The 13,268-nt window shown below is 35.1% G+C and overlaps 1 protein-coding gene across 1 annotated transcript; it reads left to right on the plus strand.

Moving 5' to 3' along the window:
- Positions 1–5,698: 5,698 nt before the first annotated feature.
- LOC142636111 (subtilisin-like protease SBT1.5) lies at positions 5,699–8,468 on the plus strand. Its single transcript, XM_075810190.1, has one exon. The coding sequence runs from the start codon at positions 5,872–5,874 to the stop codon at positions 8,197–8,199; it is 2,328 nt and encodes a 775-aa protein (XP_075666305.1). The 5' UTR covers positions 5,699–5,871; the 3' UTR covers positions 8,200–8,468.
- The last annotated feature ends 4,800 nt before the right edge of the window (positions 8,469–13,268 follow it).

Below are 13,268 nucleotides of genomic sequence, written 5' to 3' on the forward strand. Positions count from 1 at the left end.
TGAGAAAGATATGTTGGAGATATATTAGATATATTAACCTAATGTAATAGGTCCAAGCTCACTTCTATTTGTATTTTGTACTAGTAGTCTAGGATTTAGTCGCTTGTATATGTTCATGTTATGGTTCATTGTAATACAGATTATTCATTCTAGCATATACAATATGGTATAACACATTGCAAATTACCTTTATATTATTGTTAGTGTAAACAAGATTGTGTCTATCATTGGTGTTTGCAAATTGTAGTCCATATGCTTCTTCAATTTAGATGATACGGGTTTTTTTTTTTTTTTTTTGGAGGGAGAGATGACAAGGAGTTGGTGAGTAATTACAGCATGAAAGGGTGTGCCATACTATAATGTGAAAAAGATATAATTGTGGCCACATCCTATTATATTAGTATATTAATTCTTAGATAACATGGATCAAGCAACACACACATTCAAAATCACAATCTTATCAACTTGTAAGCAGAATAAATCACCTTATTTTATTATAATCTGGTGGCCTAGAGCAACGAAAATTGAGACGAGTATTACGTAGGACTGTATGAGTCCCCATGACACAAATATTGTTTAAATATTAAGTAGTACTCTTAAATTTAAAACACTCTCTAAAAAACTATTTAAAGTTCCAAAGCAACTTTATTTTAAAATTTGCTTCAAGTTCTGTGTACATATATATGGTACTAATTTTATTTTCGAGACGCATAAGCTGCACCAAAATGACATATCTAGCGTGTGTATCTATGTTTTTGCGTTTGCATTTTTTTAGTGGGTCCTATAAGTACTGTACACAGACCACCAAGAATTGAAAAACACAACTATGAGTTTTGTTACAATATTTTACTTTTAAAAAATTATTTTATTACAGTATTTTTAATTATAAATTTTTAATTTTTACCAAAATAAATAGTATCTAAACAGATAATTAAAATGAGACTAATAGTGATAGCTACATTAGAATATGGGAATGTCCCTGACTTTTACGGTGGGATAATGTGCATGAAAAACAGTGTTTTATTTAAAAAAATTTGATATACAAAGAACAAAGTTATGCAACCCCACGTGTCTTACATATAAATTGTCCATGTACCTACCTCGACAATATATATTATGTGTATGAAAAAGCCATGTACAAATCAAATCAGAAAGCAAAACCCACTATTCAGCAAAAAAAAAAAAAAGAAAAAAAAAAAAAGAAAGAAAGCAAGCCCACTAGCTTTATTTTTTAGCAAATTAAAAAGGCTGTAAAAACATGTTGACACGTGTGTGCAAATTCAGCCTTTAACTACTTGAGAGAGAGCTGCAGACGATGATGACAAGTCCCCGACACACATTAACATCAAATTTCTCTTTAGAAAAAGGATTAAAAAAACTATTACAATTTTCAAAACCAAATCCCACTTTGAATTTTTTACTACTAGTATCACTTTCTTCTTTTTTGTTTTTACCACCGTCCATGTCGACATTGACCAGTTAATTTGGCTAATTCTTACATACCACTCTAGTTTTTGTTGTAGATTAGGCTATATATAGTCATAGTTTTCACTTTTTAGTATTACCCAAAAGGTTAAATTGGTCAAAGAAAACTTATGTGCCAACTGAAGTCAATCCGCATGAACGTTCGAGACAATTTATAATTAAAAAAAAAAAAAATTCATTAAATTTTAGGGTGTTATATATCCGGTCAAATTGTTTATTGTTTTGGAAACAAAGTTAAACTCTTCAAATTTTTAGCATGTATTTTTTTTTCAATGTGAATTTTAAAATTTTAATTGTTGAATTTCATATTTTTATGTTCTTAATATGCATATTAAATTTCGTTCAAATCAGATATTATTTACTATTTGATCAATAAACTTATTTTTTATACACAATTTTAGATCACAAAACTTGAAATTTTAACATTTATTTGATGACATAGTAATGAATCTTTAATCTTCTTAAAATTTTGCAAACATGAAGGATATAATGAGAACATACAGCCTAAAGGTTAAATTTTCAAAATGCACACTCAATATTAAGATAAGAAGTTTCTAAGATTTCTCTCATAAGTTTTGTTCTTGTATTGGGTATAATACAATCATAATTGAAGTGGGTTTTATGTGTGAGTCCCATACATAAAACTCAGAATAAAGATAAAATGCATTGAATATACAAAATAATTCCTCATTGATCCGGTGTGTGTGTATACACACACACACACATTGGTTATAGGGAAAAAAATAAATAGCAAACTACCCAACAGACAAGGCAGTTAGGTCTATACATAGTTTGTTACAAAAAGGACCCCGAAGAGTCTCTAATCAAAATAGGGTCAATCTCCACAAGCAGAGTTTCCTAAATAACAAAATCATGCTAAAAGAAAGGATCGTTTCTTGGCAAGCACATCATCACATGCATTTGCTTCCCTAAAGCAAGGGCTGATCTTCAAGGGTGGGATTTGGTTCATGAATTGTTTGCAATCATCAAGGATTGGCGCAAAGTTAGCAGATGAACTATCATTGTTAGAAAGTAAATAAACAACTACTGTTGCACCAACATCTAATTCAACCGTAGGAAACCCAAGAGATGAGAATAAAGCTAAGCCATCCATGACTGCCCAAAGCTCGACCTTCAGACCATTGGCTCAGCCAATAGATCTAATGAATCATTTGACTTAGGATCTGTTTGGTTGGAGGAGTGGAAAAGTGAAAAGATGGAAAATTGTGGGAAGATGGAAAAGTGGGAGAATAGAAAATATTTAGTTTTTCCTCTTGTGTGTTTGGTTGGAGGGGTGGAAAAGTAAAAGGGTGGAAAAGTAAAAGGGTGGAAAACTCTTTTATTTGGTTGGAGAGAATAAGGGAAGTATGGAAAATATAATTTATATAAATTAACTATTATACCCTTGTTACATAATATGTGAGGGTTAAATGATAGGGTATTTCTGTAAAATGGATTTCTCATCACTTTTCCCTCCTCAATTTCCTCTCAATTTTGGAGGATAAAAAACATGGATTCAGGAGGGAAAACTTTCTCCCCTATTTTCTGTCTCTCCTATTTTCCTTTTTCAACCAAACTGTGAAAAATAACATTTTTCACCCTATTTTTCATCCTCTATATTTTCACCCCGACCAAACACACTCTTAAGATCCATGGTGATTCCTGATTAGACCCCCACCTCCCACTGGTCTTGGGCAGCCCTGGACAAGACTATCAATGTTTAACTAATACCAATTTGGGGGAGGAACCTCCCACCTCACAAGAAAGATGAGAGCTCTAGAAACTTGTTAATTTGAAACACAAAAGGAAAATACAATCGCTTTCTGTTCGACGTTCTTAAGAAGGTTTGGGTTGATATTTGCATCTTGGAAGCAAAACCTATTTCTTTGAAGCCATATACTCCAAATGCCCATGAGGAAGAAAGAATCCCATCCAACCAGGGTATTAGGCCCAAGAGACCAAGATACATAAATGATTTTCTCTCTCTGTCTCTCTCTCTCTTCGGTTCCTATACAGTACAAAAATATTTTATAGTGCATGTTAATTAGTTTGGATGATTGTCTACACATAGATAGATACCATTTTGTCTTTGGTCTCAGAGACTCGATTCATTGTATCTCCTGTTGTGACTTGTGAGAGGAGTTTTTCTCAACTATATAATATTATATGCTTATTGGAAGCTATTTTTTTCTTTGAAATAAGAAAAGATTACATCCAAAAAATAAAAGGTAAGAAGAAAGTCAATATTGTGTACTCATTTCTCAAATGTTTCTTTTCTCGCCATTATGAGCCATGGGTCAAACCAAGGATCCCCTGGTGAGATGGTCAAGGAATTTATGACCTTTTTTTTTTTTCTTCAGAAACTGAATTTATGACCTTTTGAATCAACGTAACCAAGTCTAAATAAATTCAACGGTCATTAAATAAACATATTTTATTTATTTTAGAAATATGAATTGGAACCTTAGTTAAAAGTTACATAATTTTTTTTTTTTTTTTGGAGAGAGAGTTACATAATTTATTTGGAAAATAATTTTATTTATTCAAAATAGTTACATTTTATTATTCCATTTAAATATTACAAACATAAAAATGTAATTAGTGTTTGAATTACAAACATAAAAATATAATTAGTGTTATGTTATTTAAAATTTTAAAATACATTGTATAATAAACTTGGTTAAATATTGAAAATATTATAAAAAAATTCTAGCTTTACATTATATTTTGAAAAATAGAAAAAGAAACCCACAATAGAAAAGGAGATGATCATACATATGATCAGTGGTTCTTTAGAATAATACTTCAATACAAACATTTCCTTATGATGGTGTTCATGTATTTACATGATGAAAAATTATTAACAAATATTGATAATATCATTATAAATTTGGTGTATCATGATTACTGTGAGCTGAATGATAAATAGTGTGATAAGAAGCCAATTAACATGAACTAATCAACAAACCTACAATTTTAATGCAATTACCACTTGAAACTAAACTTTTTCTTACAAGCTTATATTAGGGTGTTAATCAAAGTGATTCAATGACACTTATCCCCGTATAATTTGGATTTTTCCAATTATTACAAGATAAAGCTAAAAAGAAGAGAAAAAAATCTAATCAAATGAAAAGGATCAAAGCAAATAGAGCCAGGCTTTTATCTCCTTTTTAGAAAAAGGAAAATAAAAAATACTGTTTATATCAGCAACATTCCTATCAAACACTATGCGACAAAAGCAGAATTATTATCAATTTAATGAAGAAACTAACAAAAGATACAAAATACCCAACCCCACGAATTAAAATTTCCATTGCCCAAAGAAGAGAAATCTCAGAACTCTAATTGATAGAACAATATAATTCACATAGATTCCTCCCAAATCAGCAACACTCTTCGTCTAGCACAACACAGACAAACCCCACCCCATCTCACACTCACACCTCACTAGCCCACTTGTATCACTGTCAATATACCTCACTTGTCTCTATCTCTGCCCACACTTTACACATTAGAAGAAAATATTATGGAGAAAATATTTTGACAGAAATCTTGTAAATCAATATTTACTAATTACTGCATATGGTGAAAAATATTATATCCTTATATATATAAGAATATTACAAATTTTAATTATATATCATATAAGCTTATAAACTTAATTTTCACTCAACAATCCAAAAAAATAACTTATGTGTCACTTATGAAAAAAAGAAATACTAATTACAATGTTTATTTAGTTTCTAATTCAGTCATTTCTCACTCGACAAGATAGTTATATTACTAACAGTGACTTGAACCCAAAATCAATTATGATGAGTTGGACAACGACTTATAACTAACTGACACCTAGGGTTAGTTTATTTATTACCCCTAATCACACTCATTATAATTTATAAGTCATTTTTATGATTCTCAACAAAAAAGGAAAAGTCATTTTTATAATAATAATAAAATTTATACTAATTAGTGGATTTTGATTAGCTACTAATAAAGTTTTTTATAGTCTATACTAAAAATTGCTTAATGTCTTAGTTCGATAATATTAAGCTTTCATATAAATTGAAACTATTTAAAAAAAAAATCCTAATTTCTATCTTTGGTCTTTAATCTATGCTGAATACTGCTAGTACCATAGTTGATAGTACCATCATTTTTACACTCCCTTCACCCACATAGCCACACACACCCTCTCTCTCTCTCTCTCTCTCTCTCTGTCTGTCTCTCTCACAAAATCTCTAGATTCTCCGCTCTCTACAACCATACTATTCCCATACTATCACACACTCTCCCTCTCTCACTCTCTCTATTCTTTTTAAACTTGGCTTCACTGCCAAACCAAACCATTCACACTCTCACACACACACACACACACAGCCAAAAATGGCATCTTCTCTCACCTTCTTTCTCCTCCTCCTCACCCTTACCCTTACCATCACAACCTCCACACCCACTTCCAAACCCAAAACCTTCATTATCCTAGTAAACCCAGACTCCAAACCCACCATCTTCCCCACTCACACTAACTGGTACACCTCTCTCCTCTCCACCAACACCACCACCACAAGCTCCACCATTCTCCACACCTACTCCACCATCTTCAACGGCTTCTCCGCCACACTCTCTCCATCCCAAGCCGCCTCCCTCAGCTCCCACCCCGACATCCTCTCTCTCTTCCCCGACACTCTCCGCTACCTCCACACCACTCGCTCCCCTCAATTCCTCGGCCTCAAAACCTCCGGCAACTCCGGCCTCCTCAAAGAGTCCGACTTCGGCTCCGACCTCGTCATCGCCGTCATCGACACCGGCATTACTCCCAACCACAAGAGCTTCAACGATGAAGACCTCGGTCCCATACCCACCAAATGGAAAGGCCACTGCGTCGCCACCTCAGACTTCCCACCTTCTTCTTGCAACAAAAAGCTGATCGGAGCTAAGTTTTTTTCTCAAGGCTACGAAGCCACCAACGGTAAAATCAACGAGACCGTCGAAACCAAGTCTCCTAAAGACACTGACGGTCATGGGACCCACACCGCCTCCATCGCCGCCGGAAGGTACGTTTTTCAGGCGTCCACTTTAGGCTATGCTCGTGGCGTCGCCGCCGGGATGGCTCCGAAGGCTCGTTTAGCCGCGTACAAAGTTTGCTGGAACTCCGGCTGTTACGATTCCGACATTCTCGCTGCCTTCGACGCCGCCGTTGCCGACGGCGTCGACGTCATCTCGCTTAGCGTTGGTGGCGTTGTTGTGCCCTACCATCTCGACGCAATAGCTATCGGAGCTTTTGCTGCTTCCGATGCAGGGATCTTTGTATCTGCTTCCGCCGGAAATGGCGGCCCCGGAGCTCTCACGGTGACGAATGTGGCTCCGTGGGTTACCACAGTCGGTGCTGGAACCATTGATAGAGATTTTCCGGCGGATGTGAAGCTTGGGAACAAGAAAATCATTCCGGGTATGAGTATTTACGGCGGGCCGAATTTGGTTCCGGGTCGGATGTACCCGTTAGTGTACGGCGGGAGTTCTCAGGCGAGTAATGGCGGTGATGGGTACTCGTCGTCTTTGTGTTTGGAAGGTTCACTAGACCCCAATTTCGTGAAAGGAAAAATTGTGTTATGTGATAGAGGCATCAATTCTAGGACTGCAAAAGGCGAGGTTGTGAAAAAAGCTGGAGGGGCTGGAATGGTTTTAGCAAATGCGGTATTTGATGGTGAAGGATTGGTGGCTGATTGCCACGTGTTGCCCGCGACCGCAGTCGGTGCAGCTGGCGGTGATGCAATTAGGAAGTACCTTACAGAGGCAAAGAAGCCGGTGGCGACTATTGAATTCAAAGGAACTAGGCTTGGAGTTAGGCCTGCACCTGTGGTGGCATCGTTTTCGGCTCGAGGGACTAATCCGGAGACCCCGGAGATTGTGAAGCCGGATGTGATTGCTCCGGGGTTGAACATTCTTGCAGCTTGGCCTGATAGTGTTGGTCCATCTGGGGTTCCATCGGATAAGCGGAAGACTGAGTTTAACATACTGTCTGGGACTTCAATGGCTTGTCCTCATGTGTCTGGTTTAGCAGCACTGTTGAAAGCAGCTCACCCAGAATGGACTCCAGCTTCAATTAGGTCGGCTCTTATGACCACTGCTTATACTGTGGATAATAGGGGTCAGACTATGATTGATGAGTCTACTGGAAATGTTTCGAGTGTGTTGGATTATGGTGCTGGTCATGTACACCCTGAGAAGGCTATGGATCCTGGACTAGTTTATGATATAAGTTCATATGATTATGTGGATTTTCTGTGCAATTTGAATTATACTACTAAGAATATTCAAGTGATTACTAGGAAGAATGCAGATTGTAGTGGGGCAAAGAGAGCTGGTCATGCTGGGAATTTGAATTACCCTTCATTGTCTGCAGTGTTTCAACAATATGGGAAGCATAAGATGTCTACTCATTTTATTAGGACAGTGACGAATGTTGGGGATCCGAATTCGGTTTACCAAGTTACAATTAGGCCGCCGAGGGGAATGGTGGTGACGGTGCAGCCGGAGAAGCTTGCGTTTAGGAGGGTGGGTCAGAAGTTGAGCTTCCTTGTAAGGGTGCAAGCTAGGGAAATTAAGCTCTCCCCTGGAAGCTCTACAATGAAAGATGGTTCTATTGTATGGTCTGATGGGAAGCACACTGTCACCAGTCCCTTGCTTGTGACACTGCAGCAACCTCTCTAGGAGTGTTTATATATTTTTGGAGTTTTGGGTTTAGGAATTTTGCTCTCCTTATAGAATTTTTATATAAATTATCTCCATATGTATCATGAAGATGTGTTATTTTTTTGTTTTTTTTTTTTTCCCTCTTTTGTAATGTTTTCCATTTCAGAAAACTGGTGGGTTGGTCTTGTAATGCACAATAGATTTGTATCCTTGTTTCTGTAAGATTAACAGTCAAGAATGAATGTAAAATGCTTTCCATCAAAAAAAAAAATTGAATGAATGTAAAATGCTGTGTGATAATCGAAAGATCTCTTTTCCTTTCAAAGCATATATTGCTGGGATCTCATAACTTGTTCTCTTGTCTTTTTAGTCAAAGATTTTGGTAATTGCATGTGCAACAGAGAAAGCCGGACCCCTTGTAGGTGTAATTTTAAAGTCAAGGTATCTAGCATAGAAGCTCACACAGCCTAACAACAAAGACATGATAATGACAATCATTCGGACAAAAATCAGGTGGGGTTTACCTGATGGCAATTATAAATGGCCATAGCAATTGTTTATTTGGTAGTATTTCGCATGTGTGCTGCTTTTGACTCAGAACAGATATATTTACACTCAACAACCGGATGGTCAAGAAATCATTACTTTTTTCTCAGGACAATAGGATATTTAAAGAACTTTCAGTTCATTGAATCGAGCTTCAAATCCCACTTGGGATAATCACATTTGCAAATTTGAGCGGAGAGATAGAAGAGAATGGAGATGGGCTTTGTAAGAAGCTGCAGTGAACATAGCTGTAGGCTGGAGCCATCAACTACATTGTGCATGTATGTGTGTGTGTGTGGTCACATTGAACCCCAACTCTCTTGGGACACGAAATGAGCTTATTACTCGTTTGAATTTACTTAATATGCGCATGTTTATCCTAACCAGTTTTTTGATTCTAGAACTAAAACATGCTGCATAATAAATGCGATTGAGTAAAACCCGAGTGGAGCACAATCAATGGCTTCACTTCATTGGACTGTCTGCTTTTAAGTGGGAACTTAATCAATGATGTTTGTTATTCATCCGTTAAATAAAGCAAACTTAGCTGGAAAGGACCCCTTGTAGAGAAATTACTTTACAATTATGGGCCATGTTAACACGGTTTCAGCTGGCTTTTGTTGTTCTATTTGCTTCGTCAATCATGGTGTCTCCTTCTTATGCTGTACGAGAAAAGTCCTTTTTCTTTTTGCTTAAACTCTATAGGGCAGGAAGACCTCATGCTTTGAATTTTGATTCAATGGCAATCTAATATTTGAACACTAAGTGCGTTTGGATTAGTTTTTTTCCCTTTTTAAAGTCTCACTTTTCTTTATATATAATTGTATTTTTCTAATTACATTATGTATCCAAGGTCTGCCTAGACCTATGGTGCTCACAGCTCTGCTCAAGCTCTTTGGAGTGATTGGTCAGAACCCAAACTTAGCCTAATAATAGATCATGCAAAGCCACTGTTTTTTCTCTCAAATTTGAAAGCTACCCTTATAGCTGTAATTTGACTAGTTGAGCATTTTTGCCAAAGAATTATGTTCACTCAAAAGAAACAAAATAAGTGGACAAAACCTTTGAGTTTTGATGTTGATGTGAAGTTTAGAGTTGGCAATTTAAATTCAAATCTATTCCATCTTATTCCACATTAGATATAATTAGTATGCTGGAAATTTGAATTCAAATCTATCACATTTTATAGATATAATTAGTATGCCAATAAACATTTAATGTTTCTTACCATAAAAGTTCAGCCATTCAGGCATTATCTAATGCATTATGTTAAAAGGATGGTCCATTAAATAAATGGGAAACAAGCACCCATCAATGCGGGTTAAGGTGCAAAAAAGACAACAACAACAAAAAATATCAGAAAAAAGTCAAAAAAGACACCAAACAATAATTATAAAGTTGAAAAAAAAAGTTGTAAAAAAAAATTGCCACAAAAATTTCAAAAAAGTTATAAATGGGCATCTTACAGTGCCTATTAACACAACCCTATATAAATTTATGTCTTTCGCTACAATGTCAATAAAGTGGAGTGTCTTCAACGTTTGACATCATCTAGAGCTCAATAAATTATAGTATAAAAATGAATATTTTCAACTTTTTTATTTATAATAATTAAGAATAATTGCATTCAAGAAAGCCCAAACTCATCTCTATCTTTAGGACAAAAAATTTAATTAATAAGTGTTATGGTCAAGGCCCATCCCAGATACAATGAGCAGCCTAGCTGGTAATATTATGGGCCTAAATCCCAACAAGAAAGGGATCTCAAAATAGATCTAATAATAGACATTATAATTACTATACTATCTGGATTCTGGAGGAGCTAAAGAAGAATGTTGCAAATTCTATTGCCCTTTTTGGATTAGGTATGTGACCTACAAAAATGGTTAGATTTCGGATTCTCCATATACTATCAAAGAGAATGAAGGAGAATAAAGTGAATTTGTGGGAGTCATCCTCTAGAATCTTTAGAAACTCTGTGGGATCAAGTAGACATTTCACAAGCTCACATACACAAGAGTCCCTAATTTTGAAAATTGATGGGCCAATCTATAAAAGAATAGTAATGAAAATTTTCAACTCAAATGCAAAGTTAGGGCTCTTTTTTTTTTTTTTTAATTTTAGTTCTAGTATATCCTTACATAAAATATATATATATATATATATATATATATATATATATATATATATATATATATATATTAAAAATCCTGTATGCCCATGTTTCTCATTTTTAAAGTAAAGATCATTAAATAAATAATGAAACCCTAATTCTAAAACCCATACAAATGGAAAAAAAAAAAAAACTAGATTCTATATATTACTATATATGAAGAAGCACTGTTTGAATTGAATTATCAAGATTTTCCAATTCTTGTAACTAAACAAATTAAAGAGGATAACAAACATGGATTGAGATCTAGTGTATCGTGTGCAATTATTCTTTATGGTTGAGATTAACAGTTAAAAAAGAAACTTACAATCTAGCTTTTGAATTTTATAAAAACAAAAACAAAAACAAAATCAAAGTGAAGAAGTGAAGAAGTGAAGAAGCTAAAAAAAATGTGAAAGGAATGAGAATAACTGGATGAGATCCTGATCCAAAAATAGCACATAGCAGCTAAAACCAAAAATATAAAAACTAAAGTTAATAAATTAAACTAACTTGGCCAAGTCAAGGGGCCTATCAAACCAAAAGGCAAACTTAAATATTATATCTAATTGCTATATACATGTATAAATATTTTATGAAATGAAATGCTTTTTTTTTTTTCATTTTATTTATAAACCCTAAATGCGGTTATTATTATTATTTTTTTTTTAGAGTAAAAAATGCCATTAATATTGACTATGAGTTGAAATTTTTTTTTTTTTTTTCAGAGTAGAAAATGCCATTAATATTGACTATGAGTTGAAAAATTATTACTTTGTATTAAAATTCGTGCTATAAACGATCAATTGTGCATTCAAAAAGTCCTACGTACTAAATATGCACTATATTATTACTTTATTAAAGCATTCACACCGGATGGTGGAAAATCTTCTATAATACATAATTTTTTTCATTTTACACATTTTTGTCAAAAAAAACACCCACATCAATAGGTGTAAAGTTGTCTAAAATTGTGCAAAAATATGAAAATACTACAGTGAACGTGCATATATACACGGTTACTGTAACTCGTGTATAGAGTATTTTAATAATTTTTTCTCTCTCCTACTACGCCTGACTCTCTCATCTCAACTCTCTCTTTCCCATTCATCACAGCTCTCTCTTTCTCTCATCTCAACTTTGCAAAGCCGATCAGCTTCTCCTTCTTCTTCAAAATCTCAGGCTAATCTCAGCGGAGATCTCGCGCGCCATGGACTGTCCGATCGTTGAGTTTGGGCGGCGAGTGAGTTGGGAATGCCGATCAACCTCTCTGATCCAACAATCTATTTGGAAACGGAGACGGTGACGGAGAATCGATCAAACATGGAGGGCGAAGCTCGTTACTACCTGGACAACTCCAGCGCCTCCTCTGGTGCCATGAGGTTTTTGTGTGGGGTCGAGGTCTTGAACTCTAGCACCGTCGAAGATCGAGACGATGAGTCGTTGATGATGGGTTTAGGGGTCTTGATTTTCTGTGAGGTTTGGATTTACTGTTTGGAATTTCTGTTTGGATTTTCTGTGGGGTGATGGTGGTTGATGATTGTGGGTTGATGGTGGTGGCTAGGTGGGTTTGATGGTGGTGGCTGGGTATGTGTTGGGTTTGTGAGAGGGTTCAAAGAGGAGGAGAGGGAAGGAAATAATAAAAAATGTAAAAAGAATGAATATTTTATTGAATAAATATGTAGAATAGATAAACTGATATGAGTGTTTTGTAAAAGTGAATGTATAAAGTAGAGAAAATAGGTTTTTTCGTGTAAAATAGATAGAAAGTAGGTTTTTTAGTGCGTCAAATTGTCAATACTAGATCCACACGGTGCAAATGAGTACAATAACATAAGTTATAGAGTGATAGGTCATAGCCCCACATAATAAGAGTATACATTCAAGCTAATTCATGGTTCCTCACACTGCTTTATTATTACTCATTCAATAATTCTAATGCCATAGACTTTGTAATTATAATGCCATAGACTTTGTCACAACTATTGATGTGATCTATTGTTATTGTTATTGATGTGATTTATTGTAATTGGTGAATAATAAAAATTGTAAGGGCACAATTGCACCTGGACCCAAAGACAACTGTGGACTCAGGCCCTATGAGCCTTAAACAATGAGATTTATAGAGTGTGGATCTGAAATCTAGCTAGGGGTACTGAAAATTTAATAAACAGGCTAAGGTGTAAAAATACTTGCAAATAGTAACTGATTATTGCAAAGGAGCTTCCTCAGACATAAGCCGAGGACAATCTCTGTATTATTTCTCTTTCTTTCTTGAAGGTTACAATTCTTAGTTTCTTTCTTGGTGATTGATCGATCCCCCTTTCCTTTGGCCTTTACTCCCCTTAAATACTTTTTCTCTTGGTACTTTATCCACGTGTTGCTCAAA

The sequence above is a fragment of the Castanea sativa genome, chromosome 5 (assembly GCF_040712315.1).
Source record: "Castanea sativa cultivar Marrone di Chiusa Pesio chromosome 5, ASM4071231v1".
NCBI classification, from domain to species: domain Eukaryota; kingdom Viridiplantae; phylum Streptophyta; class Magnoliopsida; order Fagales; family Fagaceae; genus Castanea; species Castanea sativa.